This window comes from Mobula hypostoma, chromosome 1 (assembly GCF_963921235.1).
Source record: "Mobula hypostoma chromosome 1, sMobHyp1.1, whole genome shotgun sequence".
Classification (NCBI taxonomy): Eukaryota; Metazoa; Chordata; class Chondrichthyes; order Myliobatiformes; family Myliobatidae; genus Mobula; species Mobula hypostoma.
In genome coordinates this window covers 154068-176386 of record NC_086097.1, presented here as the reverse complement: position 1 = coordinate 176386, position 22319 = coordinate 154068, and the positions used below count along the sequence as shown (strand labels likewise).

Here is a 22319-nt window from a genome sequence, read left to right as displayed (position 1 = left end):
CATTCTTGGTTGGATTATACCTGTATTTTTTTTGGAGTATAGATGTTTATTATGCTTTTATGTTAAGATTTCTTTTCTCTTTTATTATTTTATGTAAGTATTTTTAACTTCGTTTAACATTTTGACTTAGCGACAGTTTTTTTTGAATTAATAAGATTGTATTTTGTTTCATTTTTCAAGATTTCGCCTTTCAAAATGTCTCGCAATGACTGGGTTCTTTTTTTTCAATATTTGTTTTGTCCTTTTCTTGGTATTTCTCTCATAATGTTTTGTCTGTGGGTGGTTTATTACATTTCTTCCATTTGGAGTTATGTCTTCATGAGAGTTGGAGGTAATGTATTTGAGATTAGTTAGCATACTGGCTGGCTTTGGCCAGTTTTTTTTTCGGGCTTGGTGGGTAGGGGATGGTATTTCTTTTAACTTAGTATTTTCCAATTGGGATGTTCTGAAACTACAAGTATGTCTGAATTGTCGTAGATTCCGGTTCCTCTTTAAACTTTTCCCTCTTCCTGAGTCATGGGTTTCCCGTGCAGTAAGGTTAACCCTTTGCATACCATTTGGCTTACGGTAGTAAAATGGATAATGTTATTAATTTTGTTTCATGGAATGTAAATGGTTTGAATCATCCGATTAAACGGAAGAAGATTTTTAAAGTCCTTCATAGACTGAATGCTCAGATTATCTTTGCTCAGGAGACTCGTGTGAGGAGGGTGGATAATCAACAGTTTTTTAGGTTTTGGGAGGAACAAAAGTTTCATTCTAATTCACAATCTAAGGTAAAAGGAATCTCTATTTTTATAGACTCCTCAATTTCATTTGTTCATTATGAAACAATTTCAGACCCGAGTGGTAGATTTTTGTTAATTACTGGCTTATTTTATAATCAAAAAGTCATTTTGGTTAATATTTATGCACCAAGTACTGACTATCCTGAATTTTTTAAGCATTTATTTGCATCTTTTCCTAATTTAAATGAATATAAGTTGGTAATGGGTGGAGACTTTAATTGTTGCTTGAACCCTTTGATGGATAGGTCTGCCCCTAATCAAATATCTCTAAACAAATCCACTATTTTTATTAACGCCTTTTTAGTTGATTCCAGAATCTTAGATGTTTGGAAGCTTTTATATCTTAATGAGAAAGAGTTTTCTTTTTTCTCTCATGTATATCATCGTTATTCGAGAATTGATTTTTTTTTATTGATTATTGATTAGCTTCATCTGTTATTGCATGTGAATATGATGCAATTACTATTTCTGATCATGCACCTCTGAAACTATCAATTAATTCACTGACGTAAGTTCTAGTGCTAGACAATGGAGGTTCAATTCCACTTTGCTTCAGGATTCAAATTTTGCCAATTTTATTAAAAAACGGATTGATTTTTTCTTTTCACCTAACTCTACGGATGAAATTTCCAGTGGAATATTGTGGGATACTTTTAAAGTATATATTCGTGGGCAAGTTATTTCATATTCTGCTGGATTGAAAAAACAAATTAATAATGAAATATGTACATTGGTTGTTAAGATTAAAGAAATAGATTAAAAATATTCTGTTGCTCCTAATCTAGAACTCTATAAAAAGAGGGTTGAACTTCAGATGCAACATAATTTGTTATTAACTTCCCCGATTGAAAATCAATTACTTAAAACTAAGAGTCAATTTTATATACATGGTGATAAATCGAGAAAATTATTGGCAGACCAACTGAAAGCTGCTTCGGCTAAACGTTTGATTAGTAAAGTTTTTAAACGGGATGGTACCTTGACAGTTGATCATGACGAAATTAATAAATCTTTTCAAGAATTTTATACCTCTCTATATCAATCGGAATTTCCTGAAGAGTCTACCATAATGCATGAATTTTTAAGGAAATTGAATATTCTGAAATTACCACTTAATGAACGCTTAGAACTAGATGCATCCATTACGGAAAATGATATTAAGGTTTGGATGGATTTACAGTAGACTTTTATAAATCTTTTTCAAATTTACTTTCACCATGGCTATGTAAATTTTTTAAGGATGCCTTACTTGTAGGTAAATTACCGCCTTACTTGTAGGTAAATTACCACAATCCTATTGTGAAGCATCCATTTCTTTAATTCCTAAAAAAGATAAAGATCTTACTGATTGTGCATCATATAGACCTATGTCTTTGTTGAATGTAGATTTCAAAGTTTTTTCTAAAATAATAGCAAATAGATTGGAAAAGGTACTGCCACAAATTATTTCTGATGATCAGACAGGATTTATTAAAAATCGCTTTTCATATTTCAATGTTAGGAGATTAATGAATATTGTATATACTCCTTCATCTAAAGTTCCGGAATGTGTTATTTCGCTCGACGCCGAGAAGGCGTTTGACAGAGCTGAATGGAAATATTTATTTCATGTGCTTGAGAGATTCAACTTTAGCCCAAAATTTATTTCTTGGATTGAATTGATACATCATTCACCTTTGGCTTCCGTAGTTACCAATAATCAGAGATCCCCCTTTTTTAGGCTTTTCAGAGGTACTGAACAGGGTTGTCCGTTAAATCCTTTGTTATTTGATATAGCTTTGGAACCCTTGGCAATTGCCTTTCGTGATTCACCCAATATATTTGGATTTACTCGTGGGAAGGAGACGCATAAGGTAGCATTGTATGCAGATGACTTGTTACTATATAGCTGTAACCCAGAGAAATCCATCCTGGCAGTTTTATCACTACTAGCTCATTTCAGTAGTTTTTCTGGTTATAAACTAAATCTTAATAATTCAGGGCCCCAAACAGTCCTTCCAGGTGAGGCAACACTTCACCTGTGAGTCGACTGGGGTGATATACTGCGTCCGGTGCTCCCGATGTGGCCTTTTATATATTGGCGAGACCCGACGCAGACTGGGAGACCGCTTTGCTGAACATCTACGCTCTGTCCGCCAGAGAAGGCAGGATCTCCCAGTGGCCACACATTTTAATTCCACATCCCATTCCCATTCTGACATGTCTATCCACGGCCTCCTCTACTGTAAAGATGAAGCCACACTCAGGTTGGAGGAACAACACCTTATATTCCGTCTGGGTAGCCTCCAACCTGATGGCATGAACATCGACTTCTCTAACTTCCGCTAGTGCCCCACCTCCCCCTCGTACCCCATCTGTTACTTATTTTTATGCACACATTCTTTCTCTCACTCTCCTTTTTCTCCCTCTGTCCCTCTGAATATACCTCTTGCCCATCCTCTGGGTTCCCCCCCCGCCTTGTCTTTCTTCCCGGACCTCCTGTCCCATGATCCTCTCGTATCCCCTTTTGCCTATCACCTGTCCAGCTCTTGGCTCTATCCCTCCCCCTCCTGTCTTCTCCTATCATTTTGGATCTCCCCCTCCCCCTCCAACTTTCAAATCCCTTACTCACTCTTCCTTCAGTTAGTCCTGACGAAGGGTCTCGGCCTGAAACATCGACTGCACCTCTTCCTACAGATGCTGCCTGGCCTACTGCGTTCACCAGCAACTTTGATGTGTGTTTCTTAATAAGAGTGAGCTTTTTCCATTAAATATACAAGTTCCAATTTATAGACAATTACCATTTGAATTAATTACTGATTATTTCACTTATTTGGGTGTCAAAATTACTAAAAAATATAAAGATCTATTTAAAGTTAACTTTCTACCCTTAATTGATCATGTTAAACAATTGTTTACTAAATGGTCCCCACTGTCCTTATCATTGATTGGTCTAATTAATGTTATTAAAATGGCTGTTTTACCTAAATTTCTGTATTTATTTCAAATGGTACCAATTTTTATCTCTAAATCCTATTTTGGTATTACTGATTCTAAAATTTCTTCTTATATATGGCAGAATAAAAATCCTAGATTGAGTAAGAAATATCTACAGAAATCAAAAAAGGACAGTGGTTTAGCATTGCCGAATTTTATATTTTATTATTGGGCAATTAATATCCGATATTTAATGTTTTGGACGCAAGATTAGGATGAAATTCATTGTCCACGATGGGTGAACCTGGAGGGTGAGTCCGTGCAGTGGTTCTCATTAGCTTCTATTTTAGGAGCTTTGCTCCCCTTTGCATTAACCAAACTGAATAAACAAATAATTAATCCAATAATTAAATATACAATACGAATATGGTTTCAATTTCGCAATTTTTTCGTATTGAACGAATTTATTTTATCTAGTCTGTTACGTACCCCGTAACTGGGTTGCCAAACCAGCAGAAATGGACCACTTAGTTGGAGTCTGGTTTAACAGAAACTAATAAAGTTTTATTAAAGAAATAAGTAACACAGTACTCTAATCGTAAGGATATAAATGCAACAGGTTAGCAATGATAAAACACACATGTACACAGAACTAGGGTAATAGGAATCAATCAAGCTCTATCGCAGTCTAGAGGTAAAATGATCAGTCTCAAGTGAGGCAGAGTTCAGTTCAGCTTAGTACAGTTCACAGTAATCGCTGTGGTGCCGTTGGAGAGAGAGAGAGATATGCAAATCTGATTCAGCAGACCTTTGATGTTCTTCGCAGTTGGCTTTCGGGCGGACCCTTTTTTTATGTCTTCTGTGGTCACCGACTGTGACCGCTCCGTTCCAGATACAACCATTCTTCCTCGGTGAACCCGACACCCAGGCAAGGGCGGGCACACGCACCAGGTTCCCGCTGATCGTACCTTTTCACCCTGTGCGTCTATGGTCGGTTCCCGTGACCAGACCTCCAAACTCCTACCAACTTGTGGGGGCACACCACTCTTCCAGGGTCTCGTGATCTCGTGGTGTGTGTCGTGCCTTAGCGAACATGTTCTTTTTATCCCCCTGCTGGGGTATCGCCTGTCCATCAAACTTCAAATAGTTCAGATTCAAAGCAACTGGTCTGTCAATATTCTGAAATATGTTTCTTTCTCGTTAATCTCTCTCTTCTCTCTTATTAGCATTTTGAATGTTTCTCCATTGACTCACTTATCTCTCTCATTAGCATCAATCTTCTGATAACTTGGTTTTCTGTCACACCCCTATCCTTCAAAGGATTTTTACTGGGGTAAAAATTATGGGCATGAATACATTATTAGATACACACTAATATACAGGGTCATCAGCTATTCAGCTAATACAGAGAACTTTAAGTTGTCAACACCTTGACAGTCAGCAATCACCTTTTCAGTTCCTTTTATATGTTTTATTTGAATATCAAGTTCCTTTAAGACCAGGCTCCAACTGAGCATCCTTTTGTTTTTATCCTTCATAGTGGCCAAAAACGCTAATTGGTTGTGATCAGTGTAAATTCTCAGTGGTTTCCGTCCCGGACGAATATAACAAAGGTCGTCCCACACAAACTTAGCATTCTTTGGCAAGAGCTTAGTAAGAGGGAGGGTAATATCTGCAAAGTTTTTGCAAAACTTCCGATAGTACCCCATCATCCCCAAGAACCTTCTCAGGGCTCTCTTGTCTGTCGGGGTGGGGACTTCAGAGATAGCCCGCACCTTAGCCTGCATTGGAGCCAGCTGCCCCTGTCCTACCACAAATCCCATATAAGTGACCTTCGCGTGGTCGAATTCACTTTTTGCGAGGTTCACTGTCAGGCTGGCTTCAAACAGCTTTTTAAACAGTTCCTCTACTGCCACAATGTGCTCCTCCCACGTGTCACTCCAGACAACTAAATCGTCAATATACGCTTCTGTGTTCCTTAGCCCTTTTGTCACTGAATTAATCATCCTATAGGGGCGTTGCTTACTAGGCTGACCTGATGTGACAACAACACCATGTCCCGGCTCTTGCATCGCCCCAGGACATCCGGACATACGTGTGTGTGCCGGTTAATTAGCTTTCTCAGCGGCTCGCTCTGTTCGGGGGTTAAAGGAGAGACCTTATCAGCAATGCTGGCCAAAACAATAGAGTTCTCCCATCTCTTCCTAGAGATGCTGCCTGGCCTGCTGCGTTCACCAGCAACTTTGATGTGTGTTGCTTGAATTTCCAGCATCTGCAGAATTCCTGTTGTTTGAGTTCTCCCATCTGGTCGGCACCATACTTATCTTTTCAAAATGGGTTTTCCCTTTATCAGGTGACACCCTAGCCTCATTAATTTTCGTGATAACACCGACTAGGTCTGTTCGCCTATCGTGGCAATCTGTTAGCATATCAATGGCCTGAAACTGTGTTAGCTCACGTCTACAATAGTCAATAGCATCCTTCCTCCTGTGCGGCCAGTAAAACTCTTTCATGATTCTATCGACTGTCCTCCTTACCCCAAAATATCCACCGAGGGGTATCTTGTGGGCCAGGTTAAGAATCTCATCCCCATAAATTTTCGGCACTACCACCTGGTGTACCACCCCCCATTCCTCATCTGCGGGCACGGTACGTGGTCTCCATTTCCTCATTAGTACTCCCTCCTTCACATAATAGCCTACTGGCTCCCTTTTTAATTCTGCTTTGGAGAGAGCTGTCTCCGCCAAAACCATCAGCTGCTCATCTCGCTCCTGTGCCTGTATAAATTCCTTCCTTGCTAATGATAAGTCTATCTCAACTTCTGTTTCACTACGCTGCTTCTCACTTTCTAACGCCTCCTGGTACAGGCTGGTGAAAACGTCTCAGCTAAATCTATATTCGCTTCGGCAGCTGTTCTGGACATGCGCCGAGTCACTGTGCAAACGGGATAAACCTGTGAGTCCATAGGTGGGGCCTCAATGCTGGCAGGCTGGCTTGTCAGTTTTACTGCTGATAACACATTTCTGCCGGCGAGGTCATTACCGAGCAAGACCTCCACGTCTTCCGTTGGTAATTCGGGCCTCACCCCTATCGTGACCGGTCCGGAGACCAAGTCGCTTTTTAGGTGTATCTGGTGCAAAGGTACTGCTTCAGTCCCTTTCCCAATGCCTTTTATCATCCTGACCTCCCCAGTCTGGGTCTCTGAACTAAAGTCTAAAACACTCCTTAAGATCAGTGACTGACAAGCTCCAGTGTCTCTCCAGATCCGTACTGGAACCGGGTTTAACCCCTCCTTCACCGACACCAATCCGGCCGAGATAAACTTCTCGCGCCCTTCCTGAACTTTATCAGACCTCTTCTTCCCTAGCGGTTTGTTTGCCAGCTCAATACAGCCAGTCGGAACCGTCGTTTTTCTTTTCCGTCTCCTTCTTTGGGGCAAAGCACCTGGACGCAAAGTGACCGGCTTTCCCACAATTATAGCATACGACCCCAGGAGACTTCCTACCAAACTGCTTCCTGTCTTCCTTATCCTTCTCACTAGTTCCCGGCTTACTTTCTGACTTTCCCGGCGGACTCTCTCCGCCCTCTCGACTACCCTTGTGGTAGCTTTTACCCGGGGTAAACTTCACTTTGTGTGTCAACGTGTACTCATCCGCTAACTTAGCAGTTGCGGCTAAGGTTTCTGCCTCTCTGTCATCTAGGTAAGGCCTCGTACCTTCAGGGACACAACCTTTAAACTGCTCAATCAGGATTAGCTGCAGCAGTCTGTCATAATCCCCATTGACCCCTTTCGAGGCGCACCAACGCTCACAATACATCTGCATCTCACGGGCAAACTCTAGTACGTGCGGCCCCACTGCTCCCTCGCATTCCAGAACCTCTGCCGGTATGCCTCCGGGACCAACTCATAAATCCTGAGTATTGCCTGTTTCACCACATCATACCTCTGGGCATCTTCTGCGGACAATGCCGAGTAAGCTTGTTGAGCTTTCCCTTTAAGTACGCTCTGAAGCAAAACAGCCCACTTATCCCTCGGCCAGTCCTGGCTTGCAGCGACTTTTTCAAAATGGGAAAGTACCGATCAACATCGGCCTCCTCAAATGGGGGAACCAGCCTAACCTCCTGGGTTGCCCTGAACCCTCCACCTTGGTTCGGCATGGGCCCCTGCGCTAGCGTCATCCTTAACTTCTCCAGCTCAAATTCCCTTTCCCTCTGTTTCTCTCTCTCTTGTTGTTCTAACTGCTTCTCTTCTCGTTCTAACTGCCTGTCCCTCTCTTCTCGTTCCAGCTGTTTTACCCGGAACTCGTGCTCGAGTCTCAATTTTTCAATCTGCAGCTGTACTGCTTCTCCACCAGGTTTGCCCATAGATACCACCTCCAGCTCCCCTTGGGGAAACACACCTTTAGATACATAATGCTCTATGATAGCTCTGTGCATCTTGTCTCTCCTCATTGTCGACTTCCCCTTAAAAAGATTCAACCGTTTGGCAACAGTTGCCAACTCTGATTTCCTGGCATCCTCTAATGCCTCCAAGGTTGGCGCCTTTAGAAATTCCTCAATCTGCATTTCTGCTGTTTGCCCTTTCTTTCTTTCGGGAATTTTAACTCAATCAATTTACCCAGTCCCAAATTTGGCATTCAAGATCGCAGACGAGATCCCCACTTATGTTACGTACCCCGTAACTGGGTTGCCAAACCAGCAGAAATGGACCACTTCGTTGAAGCCCTCCAGTCCCAGTGACATTCTGTTGATTTTTTTTTTGCACTCTTTCCGGCTTAATGATATCCTCCTCTCTGTTTCCTGTAAAACAAGCTGCCAGTGCAAGTGTAGATACAGGATTTCAACATTTAAGAGAAATTTGGATAGGTACATTGATGGAAGGAGTATGGAGGGCTATGGTCCAACTGCAGGTCGATGGGGCTAGGTAGATTCATGGTTTGGCACTGATTAGGTAGGCTGAAGGGACTGTTCTTGTGCTGTGTTCTACGACTTTATGACCATGGCTAAAGAAATTCCTCTTCATCTCTGTTCTAAATGGATGCCCCTTTATTCTGAGCATGTATCATCTGATCCTAGACTTTCCCCACTTTTGGAAATATCCTCTCCACATCTGCTGTCTAGGCCTTTTAAAGATCCTGTCGAAGCAGCTGATTATTTTCATCATTATTAAATTTCACGCTGGTCTCCATTGTTCCAACAAAACAACAGTGTGTAATCAGACTCTTCCCCCCCAATGAACAGCATCTCTGGCAAGGTCAGGAAGGACGAGTTTGATTTCCACTGATGCTATCCTTCATTCCCTTGCAGTCGGATTGAGTGGGTTTTACTGCACTGGTTCGAGTATTTGAAGGCAAGGGAAGACTATTTCTCGTGGTTGGTAAATATGAAACGAATGCTGGAGTCTGATCTTGAATTACAGCTGACCTTAAAGGAGAAGAAATTTCAGCTAAGTCATCACCAGACCCTGCTCAGTAGCATCTTCAACCAGGCCGCTCTATTGGAACGTCTCCTCCAAGAATCGGGTTCCTTATTTGCCACAACTGCAGATGAGACTCTCAATGAGAAAGGCCAGCAGGAATTAAAAGCAAGTCACGAGGATCTTGAGCAGAAAGCAAAGGTAGGAATCTCTCCTTGCTTCTGAGTGTTTGCAAGGACAGGTGTGTCAGCTGATGGCTGCTTCTGTGCTGTAAATTTCCAAGCAACTATTTGATCTTGTTTCTATCAAGAATCACTTAGTTCACTGCTGAAACTTTTTAAAATCATGTGTTAGATCTTGCTGCAATATTCCACCTGGTTCTGTCAGTGTGTTTCAGTGAGTATGTCAAGTTCTGGCAGTGTAGAAGAGATTTCCTGAGGTGTGCCAGAGATGTGGAGAGGTGACCTGTGAAAAAGTGATGAATAGAAATGTTCATATTAAGAAGGATCAGTGATCACTGAACACAGATCAGCAGAGAACATCAAAGATCCAAAGGCATTTTATATACATTAAGGGAAAATGTAGCTAGAGAGAGAACAGGGCCCCTCATGGTTAATGGGGGTAGTCTGTATTAGTACAGAGGAGGTGTTGGATGTCTTAACATGTATGAAGGTTGATAAATCTCCAGGGCTTGATGTGGTACAGTACTGTGCAAAATTCTTATGCATACGTAAAAAAAATTCTGTAAAGCTTTCTAAATAATGAAATTATATTTTTTGAAATATAAAAACCACAATAAAGAACAGAAAACAAAAAAAGAGAAATGAAATCAATATTTGGTGTGACCACCCTTTGCTTTTAAAACTGCATCAATTCTCTTACATACATCACTGTAAGAGAATCAACTGGTAGATTGTTCCAAGCACACTTGGAGAACTTGCACAGTTTTTCTGCTGACTTTGACTGTCTCACTTGCTTTTGTCTCTCCAGGTAATCCCAGAAAACATATGTTGAGATTAGGGCTCCGTGGAGGCTATACCATCTGAAACCATATAAATAATCCAGGGTGCTCAAGACTTTTGCACAGTACTGTATATCTAAGTACATGGTAGGAATTTAAGAAATTTCAGGAGCCTTGGCTGAGATATTTGCATCATCATTAGAGATGGGTGAAGTGTTGGAATACTGGAGGGTGGTGAATGTGGCTAATGTTGTGCCTTATTTAAGAAGGGTTGCACAGAAAAACCTGGGAACTATAGAACAGTAAATCTAACATCTGTGGTAGGTGTTAGTTATCCCTACCTCAGGAGATATGAAGGATAAGATGCATAACCAAGTTGACCAGGGAGAGTCAGCACAACTTTGTGCATGGGAGATTGTGTCTCACGAATTTGATTGGGTTTTTTGAAGAAGTAACTAAGAAGGATGATGAGGTGAGAGCAGTAGATGTGCCTCTGTAGCTGAGCCTGAACCATATGTTCCACTAGAAGTTTGTTTTTTTGCTTCTTCTATCCTTTGCCTATTTGTGTCTGACCAAATGCCTCTTTAATATAAAGATTGAATATAATTATTATATAATGATTATTAAATATTATGTCTATGATGTATAGGAGCAGAATTAGGCCATTTCGCTCATCGAGTATTCTCCACCATTTCATCGTAACTGATCCATTTCTCTCTCAGTTCTAATCTCCTGCCTTCTCCCTGTAACCCTTCATGCTCAGACTAACTAAGAACCTTTCAACTTCTGCCTTAAATATACCCAATGACTTCGCTACCTCAGCTGCCTGTGGCATCAAATTCCACAGATTCACCTCTCCCTGGTTAAAGAAATTCCTCTTCTTCGTCTCCATTTTAAGTGAGTGTTTTACTATCCTGAGCAGTTGTCTTCTGGTCTTGGACTCCCCCACCATAGGAATCATCTCTCCATATCCACACCATTAGAAACATAGAAAACCTACAGCACGATGCAGGCCCTTTGGCCCACAAAGCTGTACCGAACATGTCCTTACCTTAGAAATTACCTAGGGTTACCCATAGTCCTCTATTTTTCTAAGCTTTATGTACCTATCCAGGAGTCTTTTAAAAGACCCTATTGTATCCGCTTCTACCATGGCAGCCCATTCCATGCACTCACCACTCTCTGCGTAAAAAAAAAACTTAGCCTGACATCTCCTCTGTACCTATTTCCGAGCACCTTAAAACTATGCCCTCTTGTGCTAGCCATTTCAGCCCTGGGTAGAAGCCTCTGACTATCCACACGATCAATGCTTCTCATCATCTTGTATGAGGTCACCTCTCATTTGTTTCTCCAAGGAAAAAAAGGGCGAGTTCACTCAACCTATTCTCATAAGGCATGCTCCCCAATCCAGGCAACATCCTTGTAAATCTCCTCTGCACCCTTTCTATGGTTTCCACATCCTTCTGTAGTGAGGTGACCAGAACTGAGCACAGTACTCCAAGTGGGGTCTGACCAGGGTCCTATATAGCTGCAACATTACCTCTCGGCTCCTAAACTCAATCCCACGATTGATGAAGGCCAATGCACTGTTTGCCTTCTTAACCACAGAGTCAACCTGTGCAGCAGCGTTGAGTGTCCTATGGACTTGGACCCCAAGATCCCTCTTATCCTCCACACTGCCAAGAGTCTTACCATTAATACTATATTCTGCCATCATATTTGACCTACCAAAATGAATCACCTCACACTTATCTGGGTTGAACTCCATCTGCCACTTCTCAGCCCAGTTTTGCATCCTATCAATGTCCTGCTGTAACCTCTGACAGCCCTCCACACTATCCACAACACCCCCAACCTTTGTGTCATCAGCAAACTTACTAACCCATCCCTCCACTTCCTCATCCAGGTCATTTATAATAATCACGAAGAGGAAGAGTCCCAGAACAGATCCCTGAGCCACACCACTGGTTACCGACCTCCATGCAGAATAAGACCCATCTACATCTCCTCTGTACCTATTTGCCTTCTGTGGGCAAGCCAGTTCTGCATCCACAAAGGAATGTCCCCTTGGATCCCATGCCTCCTTACTTTCTCAATAAGCTTTGCATGGGGTACCTTGTCAAATGCCTTGCTGAAATCCATACACACTGCATCTACTGCTGTACCTTCATCAATGTGTTTAGTCACATCCTCAAAAAATTGAATCAGTCTCATAAGGCACGACCTGCCTTTGACAAAGTCATGCTGACTATTCCTAATCATATTATGCCTCTCCAGATGTTCATAAATCCTGCCTCTCCGGATCTTCTCCATCAAGTTATCAACCACTGAAGTAAGACTCATTGGTCTATAATTTCCTGAGCTATCTCTACTCCCTTTCTTGAATAAGGGAACAATATTCACAACCCCCCAATCCTCTGGAACCTCTCCCGTTCCATTGATGTTGCAAACATCATCGCCAGAGGCTTGGCAATCTCGTCCCTCGCCTCCCACAGTAGCCAGGGGTACATCTCGTCTGGTTCTAGTGACTCATCCAACTTGATGCTTTCCAAAAGCTCCAGCACATCCTCTTTCTTAATATGTACATGCTCAAGCTTTTCAGTCCATTATAAGTCATCCCTACAATTGCCAAGATCCTTTTCCGTAGTGAATACTGAAGTAAAGTATTCATTAAGTACCTCTGCTATCTCCTTTGGTTCCATGCACACTTTTGCACTGTCACACTTGATTGGTCCTGTTCTCTCACCTCTTATCCTCTTGCTCTTCACATAATTGTAGAATGCTTTGGGGTTTTCCTTAATCCTGACAACCAAGTCCTTCTCATGGCCCCTTCTGGCTCTCCTAATTTTATTCTTAAGCTCCTTCCTGCTAGTCTTATAATCTTCTGGATCGCTATCATTACTTAGTTTTTTTTTAACCTTTCGTAAGCTTTTCTTTTTTTCTTGACTAGATTTACAACAGACTTTGTACGCCACGGTTCCTAAATCCTACCGTCTTTTTCTTGTCCAAATGGAACGTACTTATGCAGAAATCCACGCAAATATCCCCTGAGTATTTGCCACATTTTTTTCGTACATTTCCCTGAGAACATCTGTTCCCAGTTTATGCTTCCAAGTTTCTGCCTGATAGCCTCATATTTCCCCTTACTCCAATTAAATGCTTTCCTAACCTGTCTGTTCCTATCCCTCTCCTTTGGTGCCTTTCAACATTCAATAGGTTTTAATGAGATCCCCACTCATTCTTCTGAATTCCAGTGGGTAGAGGCCCAGAGCCATCAAATGCTCCTCATATGGTAAGACTTTCAATCCCAGAATCATTTTCGTGCGCCTCCCTTGAACTTTCTCCAATGTCAGCACATCCTTCCTTAGATAAGGGGCCCAAAACTGCTTACAATAGTCCAAGCGAGGCCTCATCAGTGACTGTAAACCCTCAAACTACATTCTTGCTTTTATATTCTAGTCCTGTCAAAATGAATGCTAACATCACCTCGCACGATTGTATCTGATTCCACATCCATCACTTTAAACTCCTTCTTCTTGTCTTAAAGCCAATGGATGTTAATTAATTGGGTTTTCAGAAGGCTTTTGACACGGTCTGGTTCACGAGACTATGAAACAAGGTGGGTGTAGAAAGAAAATTTCCTTTTGTAAGAGAGGATCTGAGGGTACGACCTCTTAATAAAGGGATGACCTTTTCATAGAACATGGAATAGTGCAGCACAGTACAGGCCCTTCAACCCACAATGTTGTGCTGACCCTTAAACCCTGCCTCCCCCTCCCATATAACCCTCCCACCTTAAATTCCTCCATATTCATGTCTAGTAGTCTCTTAAATTTCACTGGTGTATTTGCCACAACCACTGACTCAGGCAGTGCATTCCAGGCACCAACCACTCTCTGAGTAAAAAACCTTCCTCTAATATCCCCCTTGAACTTCCCACCCCTTACCTTAAAGGCATGTCCTTTTGTACTGAGCAGTGGTGCCCTGGGGAAGAGGTGCTGGCTATCCACTCTATCTATTCCTATTAATACCTCTATCATGTCTCCTCTCATCCTCCTTCTCTCCAAAGAGTAAAGCCCTAGCTTCCTTAATCTCTGATCATAATCCATACTCTCTAAACCAGGCAGCATCCTGGTAAATCTCCTCTGTACCCTTTCCAATGCTTCCACATCCTTCCTATAGTGAGGCGACCAGAACTGGACACAGTACTCCGAGTGTGGCCTAACCAAAGTTTTATAGATCTGCTTCATTACCTCACGACTCTTAAACTCTATCCCTCGACTTATAAAATCTAACACCCCAGAAAAAGCTTTCTTAACTACCCTATCTACCTGTGAGGCAACTTTCAGGGATCTGTGGACATGTACCCCGAGATCCCGCTGCTCCTCCACTACCAAGTGTCCTGCCATTTACTTTGTACTCTGCCTTACAGTTTGTCCTTTCAAAGTGTACCACCTCACACTTCTCCGGGTTGAACTCCATCTGCCACTTCTCAGCCCACTTCTGCATCCTATCTATGTCTCTCTGCAATCTTCGACAATCCTCTACACCATCCACAACACCACCAACCTTTGTGTTGTCTGCAAACTTGCCAACCCACCCTTCTACCCCTACATCCAGGTCATTAATAAAAATCATGAAAAGTGGAGGTCCCAGAACAGATCCTGTGGGACACCATTAGTCACAACCCTCCAATCTGAATGTACTCCCTCCACCACGACCCTCTGCCTCCTGCAGGCAAGCCAATTCTGAATCCACCTGGCCAAACTTCCCTGGATCCCATGCCTTTTGACTTTCTGAATAAGCCTACCGTGTAGAACCTTGTCAAATGCCTTACTAAAATCCATGTAGATCATATCCACTGCACTACCCTCATCTATATGCCTGGTCACCTCCTCAAAGAACTCTATCAGGCTTGTTAGACACGATTTGCCCTTCACAAAGCCATGCTGACTGTCCCTGATCAGACCATGATTCTTTAAATGCCCATTGATCCAATCTCTAAGAATCTTTTCCAACAGCTTTCCCACCACAAACGTAAGGCTCACTGGTCTATAATTACCTGGACTATCCCTACTACCTTTTTTGAACAAGGGGACAACATTCGCCTCCCTGCAATCTTCCGGTACTATTCCCGTGGACAACGAGGACATAAAGATCCTAGCCAGAGGCTCAGCAATCTCTTCCCTCGCCTCGTGGAGCCACCTAGGGAATATTCCTTCAGGCCCCGGGGACTTATCCGTCCTAATGTATTTTAACAACTCCAACACCTCCTCTCCCTTGATATCAGCATGCTCCAGAACATCAGCCTCACACATATTGTCCTGAACGTCATTAAGGTCCCTCTCATTGATGAATACTGAAGAGAAGTATTCATTGAGGACCTCACTCACTTCCACAGCCTCCAGGCACATCTTCCTATCTCTGGGTCCTACCTTCGCTCCTGTCATCCTTTTGTTCTTCACATAATTGAAGAATGCCTTGGTGTTTTCCTTTACCCTACTCGCCAGGGCCTTCTCATGCCCCCTTCTTAAGCTCCTTTCTTGCTGCCCTATATTCCTCAATAGACCCATCTGATCCTTGCTTCCTAAACCTCATGTATGCTGCCTTCTTCCACCTGACTAGATTTTCCACCTCACTTGTCACCCATGGTTCCTTCACCCTACCATTCTTTATCTCCCTCACCGGGACAAACTTACCCTAACATCCTGCAAGAGATCCCTAAACATCGACCACATGTCCATAGTACATTTCCCTGCAAAAACATCATTGCAATTCACACCCGCAAGTTCTAGCCTTATCGCCTCATAATTTGTTCTTCCCCAATTAAAAATTTTCCTGTCCTCTCTGATTCTATCCTTTTCCATGATAATTCAAACCAAGATGAGGAAGAATTTCTTCAGCCAGAGAGTGGTGAATCTGTGGAACTCATTGCAATGAAGGGCTGTTGAAGACAAGCCATTGGGTATATTCACAACAGTGATTGAAGGTTCTTGATTTGTAAAGGGGAGAATAAAAAAAACAGCAAATCAGCCAGGAATGCTGGATCAGGATCGATGGGCCAAATGTCCTAATTCTGGTGCTATGTCTTATGGTCCTATACAGACTAAAGTATTCTTACGATGCCTGTCATGGAATCAGAATCAGGATTATTATCACCGGCATGTGTCGTGAAATTTGTTAATTTAGAATGTGTAGGATTTAACAGTCATGTTGATAGTAATTCAGTCATAAGTTTATTGAGTCATCTCATGTAATGGTTATGGCTGAGTGATGCTTAACACTTCAAGATAAGTTAGCTGTCATTTAAACTTACAGAATGGCTGGTGTAGCAGCAGAAACAGTAACACAGCTATATGTGCAAAGTATTTTGTGGCTGTGCTAAGCTCGATAACTAAAAAGTGAAGATTCTACAAATGTTGTTCAAAGATTTATAATCCCTATGATTGGATGATTTAAAAAAAGCTGATTATTATCATGCAGAACAATGACAGGTCTATGTACAACATGTTTAATTTTGCAGAATAAAATGTCTAAAACTGGAAAGCACTCCAAGTGAACACTTGATGTGAGTAATACAGGTGAAGAAGAAGGATCTAGCCTGTGTGTTTCAAAGCAACAATGTGTTTGAGAGAGAGCTGCAACACTGTGTGAGGAATGATAGGGAGTGATCCACATGACTCAAAGTTGGGAGACTTCTCATGAAAATAATCAGGTTGATGTTGACAGTAATTAATTCTGTGAGATTTCACAACAATTTTTCATATCTTAGCAAAAGGTGACTGTTTTGGAAGAAATAGTGCAAGATCACCAGCTTTACCTGGACAGTCTGGAGAAGTTCCAAAACTGGTTGCAGTTAATGACAGAAAAATATAGCAGTTGCATCTCACACAAGAACTGCAAGGATCACGTGGATGGATCACTTCAGGAACTGATGGTAAATGATGCAACAGTTAATAATCATTTCTATCTGTAAACTAGATGAAGAGTAAAGATCAGGAGAGATTGTGTAAGGGTGCTTCAGTTTTTGACCTTGTTCCTGGGATTGATGAAGATGTCCAATAATGCCTGTCTGAGAGTCAAGCAGGACAGTGACTTTAGGCAGCTTCTCAGTTGGACCTGCCAAGTGGGCAGGAATTTCTGATCTCCGGTATATGTTCTGAAGCCATGCTTCTCTTTGGATAGTAGAAATGTTCCTCAACCCTCCTTAATCTTTCCACCCACTGATTTAAATTTATACTTTTGTTACTGGTCTCTGCTGGGGAAACTTGTCCTGCTGTTTTAGCCTTCTTTTATTCCATCTTTCACAATAGATTAGAGCAGTTCCCTACCACTGATTTTTTGGCTTCTGAGTCCATAATTCTTTGCTTTTTCTCCCTTCAGAGGTGAGGCAGTATTGTATAGAATCAGGCCCTTCAGCCCAACTCATCCATCCTGATCAAATATCTTCCTGAGTTTGTCCTATTTGCCTGCATTTGGCCCATAACCCCCTAACCCTTTTAATATCCATGTATCTGCAAGTGTGTTTTTTTAAAAAAATGCTGTCATTGTATCTGCCTCCACATCTTCCTGCGGCATCTTTTTCTATATACTCTCCACTGTGTGTGGAAAATCTTGCTGCTTAGTACCCTTTTAAATCTTTCCTCTTTTACCTCTAGTTTGAGACTCCCCTACCTTGGGAAGAAGACTGTGACCATCCACCTTTTTCCTGCCCCTGAGGATTTTATAAACCTCCATATGTCACCACTCAGCCTCTTTCACTCCAGGGATAAACAGTCCCAGACCATCCAGTCCTTAAAACTCAAGCCCTCCGGTCCTGTGAAACTTTTCTGCACCATCTCCAGATTAATCATATCCATTCTATAGAATGGCAACCAGAATACACAATATGCCAAGTGTGGTCTCACCTACATGTTGTACAGCAGTAACCTGACTTCCTAACTCTTGTACTTAGTGCCAATCAATTGAATACCAACGTGTCATATGCCTTCTTTATCAGCTTTCTAATGCTTTCAGGGAAATATGTTTCTGTACCCCTCAGTCTCTCTGTTCTACAACACTTCCCAGAGCCCTGCCATTCAGTGTGCAAATCCTGCCCTGGTTTAACTTCCCAAAATGCATCCCCTCTACTTGTCTGAGTTAAATTCAAAGAGATTCAAATATATTTATTGTCAAAATATGTATGCGGTGTAGGGTGATGGGATGGAGATGCATCGCTGCCAAAGGACGTGTAAGGTGCTCCTTCCCTCTGCCAGCCTGCAGGTCACCCTTGGTCAAGGTGGAGCATCTTTGTAGCAACCCCTTCTTCCCCCCCCCCCACCCCACCATTCAGGGTCATGTGAATCCATGGTGGATGGTCATATGAGTAGCTGATGCATATCACAAGTCCTAGTTATGTGACCACTGACATCAGGCTGACAATTTCTGAAGTGTAGTGATAATGGCTGGGGTCACCTGCCTTTTAAAGACATTGCCCAGAAGAAGGCAATGACAAACCACTTCTGTAGAAGATTTTGCCAAGAACATTCATGGTCATGGGGTTGTGATTGCCTATGTCATACAACACAGCACATGATGATGATATGTGCAGTATACAACCCTGAGATCTGTCTTCCAGCTGACAGCCACGAAGCAAAGAAACACATTGGAACCCATTCAAAGAAAGCATCAAACATCAGGTTCCTTTTGCCATTGCTGTCCTGAATTTCCCAGCTGATTGAGGTCTACTTGTAATTTTAGACAACCTTGTTCACTGTCAACCACACCACCAATCTGCAAACTTAATATGCCATCGATATTCATTAATGTAAATGACTAGCAGTAGGGACATAGAAACAATGAAAACCTACAGCACAATACGTGCTCTTCGGCCAATAATGCTGTGCTGAACATGTCCTTACTTTAGAAATTATCTAGAGTTACCCATTGCCCTCTATTTTTCTAAACTCCATGTACCTATCCAAGAGTCTCATCATATCCGCCTCCACCGCCATCGCTGGCAGCCCATTCCACGCACTCAGCACCCTCTGAGTAAAAAGAAACTTACCCCTGACATCACCTCTGTACGTACTTCTAAGCACCTTAAAATGTTATCCATTTCAGCCCTGGGAAAAAGCCTCTGACTATCCACACGATCAATGCCTCTCATCATCTTATACACCCCTATCAGGTCACCCATCATCCTCCGTTGCTCCAAGAAGAAAAGGCCGAGTTCACTCAGCCTGTTCTCATAAGGCATGTTCCCCAATCCAGGCAACATCCTTGTAAATCTCCTTTGCACCCTTTCTATAGTTTCCACATCCTTCCTGTAGTGAGGTGGCCAGAACTAAGCATGGTACTCCAAGTGGGGTCTGACCAGGGTCCGATATAGCTGTAACATTACCTCTCAGCTCTTAAACTCAATCCCACAGTTGATGAAGGCCAGTAGACCATATGCCTTCTTAACCACAGAGTCAACCTGCGCAGCAGCTTTGAGTGTCTTATGGACTTCGATCCCAAGATCCCACTGATCCTCCACACTGCCAGGAGTCTTACCATTACTACTACATTCTGCCATCATATTTGATCTACCAAAATGAACCAACTAACATTCATCTGGGTTGAACTCCATCTGCCACTTCTCAGCCCAGTTTTATATCCTATCAATGTCCTGCTGTAACCTCTAACAGCCCTTCACACTATCCACAACACCCCAACCTTTGTGTCATCACCAAATTTACTAACCTATCCCTCCAGTTCCTTATCCAGGTCATTTATAAAAATCACAAAGAGTTGGGGTCCCAGAACAGATCCTCAAGGCACACCACTGGTCACCAACCTCCATGTAGAATATGACCCGTCTACAACCACACTGCTTTCTGTGGGCAAGCCAATTCTGGATCCACAAAGCAATGTCCCCTTGGATCCCATGCCTCCTTACTTTCTCAATAAGCTTTGCATGGGATACCTTGTCAAATGCCTTGCTGAAATCCATATAAACTACATCAACTGCACTACCTCCATCAATCTGTTTAGTCACATCCTCAAAATATTCAACCTTGGTTTGTAAGGCATGACCTGCCTTTGACAAAGCCATGCTGACTATTCCTAATCATATTATGCCTCTCCAAATGTTCATAAATCCTGCCTCTCAGGATCTTTTCCATCAGCTTACCAACCACTGAAGCAAAACTCAGTGGTCTATAATTTCCTGGGCTATATCTACACCCTTTCTTGAATAAGGGAAAAACATCTGCAACCCTCCAATCCTCTGGACCCTCTCCCGTTCCCACTGATGATGCAAAGATCATTGCCAGAGGCTCAGCAAACTCCTCCCTCGCCTCCCACAATAGCCTATATCTTGTCCAGTCCCGGTGAGTTATCCAACTTGATGCTTTCCAAAAGCTCTAGCACATCCTCTTTCTTAATGTCTTTATGATCAAACTTTTCAGTCCGCTGTGTCATCCCTACAATTGCCAGGCTCCTTTTCCGTAGTGAATACTGAAGCAGAGTATTCATTAAGTACCAACGCTATCTCTTCCGGTTCCATATACACTTTTCCACTGTCACACTTGATTGGTTCTATTCTCTCCACACCTTATCCTCTTACTCTTCACATACTTGCAGAATGACTAGGGGTTTTCCTTAATCCTGTCTGCCAAGGCCTTCTCAAGGCCCCTTCTGGCTCTGCTAATTTCATTCTTAAGCTCCTTCTTGCTAGCCTTATAATTTTCTAGATCTCTGTCATTACCTAGCTTTTTTTTAACCTTTCGTAATATTTTCTTCTTGACTAGATTTTCAATAGCCTTTGTACACCACGGTTCCTGTATCTTACCATCCTTTCCCTATTTCATTGGAACGTACCTGTGCAGAACACCACGCAAATATCCATAGAAACGTTGAAAACTTACAGCACAATACAGGCCCTTTGGCCCAAAAAGTTGTGCCGAACATGTCCTTACCATAGAAATTACTAGGCTTACCCATAGCTCTCTATTTTTCTAAGCTCCATGTACCTATCCAAAAGAGTCTTAAAAGACCCTATCGTATCCGCCTCCACCACCATTGCCATATAACCATATAACAATTACAGCACGGAAATAGGCCATCTCGGCCCTTCTAGTCCGTGCCGAACTCTTAGTCTCACCTAGTCCCACCTATCTGCACTCAGCCCATAACCCTCCATTCCTTTCCTGTCCATATATCTACCCTTCATAACAAGGGGAATTGAGAATAAGAGCAAAGAGGTCCTTCTGCAGCTGTACAGGGCCCTGGTGGGACCACACCTGGAGTACTGTGCGCAGTTTTGGTCTCCAAATTTGAGGAAGGGCATTCTTGCTATTGAGGGAGTGCAGCGTAGGTTCACAAGGTTAATTCCCAGGATGGCGGGACTGTCATATATCGAAAGATTGGAGTGACTGGGCTTGTATACTCTGGAATTTAGAAGGCTGAGAGGGGATCTTATTGAAACATATAAGATTTTTAAGGGATTGGACACACTGGAGGCAGGAAGCATGTTCCCGCTGATGGGTGAGTCCAGAACCAGAGGCCACAGTTTAAGAATTAGGGGTAGGCCATTTAGAATGGAGTTGAGGAAAAACTTTTTCACCCAGAGAGTGGTGGATATCTGGAATGCTCTGCCCCAGAAGGCTGTGGAGGCCAAGTCTCTGGATGCTTTCAAAAAAGAGATGAATAGAGCTCTTAAAGATAGCGGAATCAGAGGTTATGGGGATAAGGCAGGAACTGGATACTGATTGTGGATGATCAGCCATGATCACAGTGAATGGCTGTGCTGGCTCAAAGGGCCAAATGGCCTACTCCTGCACCTACTGTCTATTGTCTATTGTCAATTTAACCTTAAATGACAACATCGAACCTGCCTCAACCATTTCTGCTGGAAGCTCGTTCCACACAGCTACTACTCTCTGAGTAAAGAAGTTTCCCCTCATATTACCCCTAAACTTTTGCCCTTTAACTCTCAACTCATGTCCTCTTGTTTGAAGCTCCCCCACTCTCAATGGAAAAAGCCGATCCACATCAACTCTATCTATCCCCCTCATAATTTTAGATACCTCTATCAAATCCCCCCCTCAACCCTATACACTCCAAAGAATGAAGACCCAACTTATTCAACTTTTCTATGTAATTTAGGAGATGAAACCCAAGCAACATTCTAGTAAATCTCCTCTGTACTCTCTCAATTTTATTGACATTTTTCCTATAATTTGGTGACCAGAACTGTACACAAGACTCTAAATTT

At 42.4% G+C, this 22319-nt stretch overlaps 1 protein-coding gene across 1 annotated transcript in view; it reads left to right on the top strand.

The window, feature by feature from the left end:
- The window catches only part of syne3 (spectrin repeat containing, nuclear envelope family member 3), a 165487-nt gene that overhangs the window by 41594 nt on the left and 101574 nt on the right, over positions 1-22319 (top strand). The window contains exons 4-5 of the mRNA XM_063042679.1: positions 9012-9321; positions 16854-17018. Coding sequence (XP_062898749.1) covers positions 9012-9321; positions 16854-17018 — 475 coding nt within the window. The remainder of the gene's footprint in view (positions 1-9011; positions 9322-16853; positions 17019-22319) is intronic.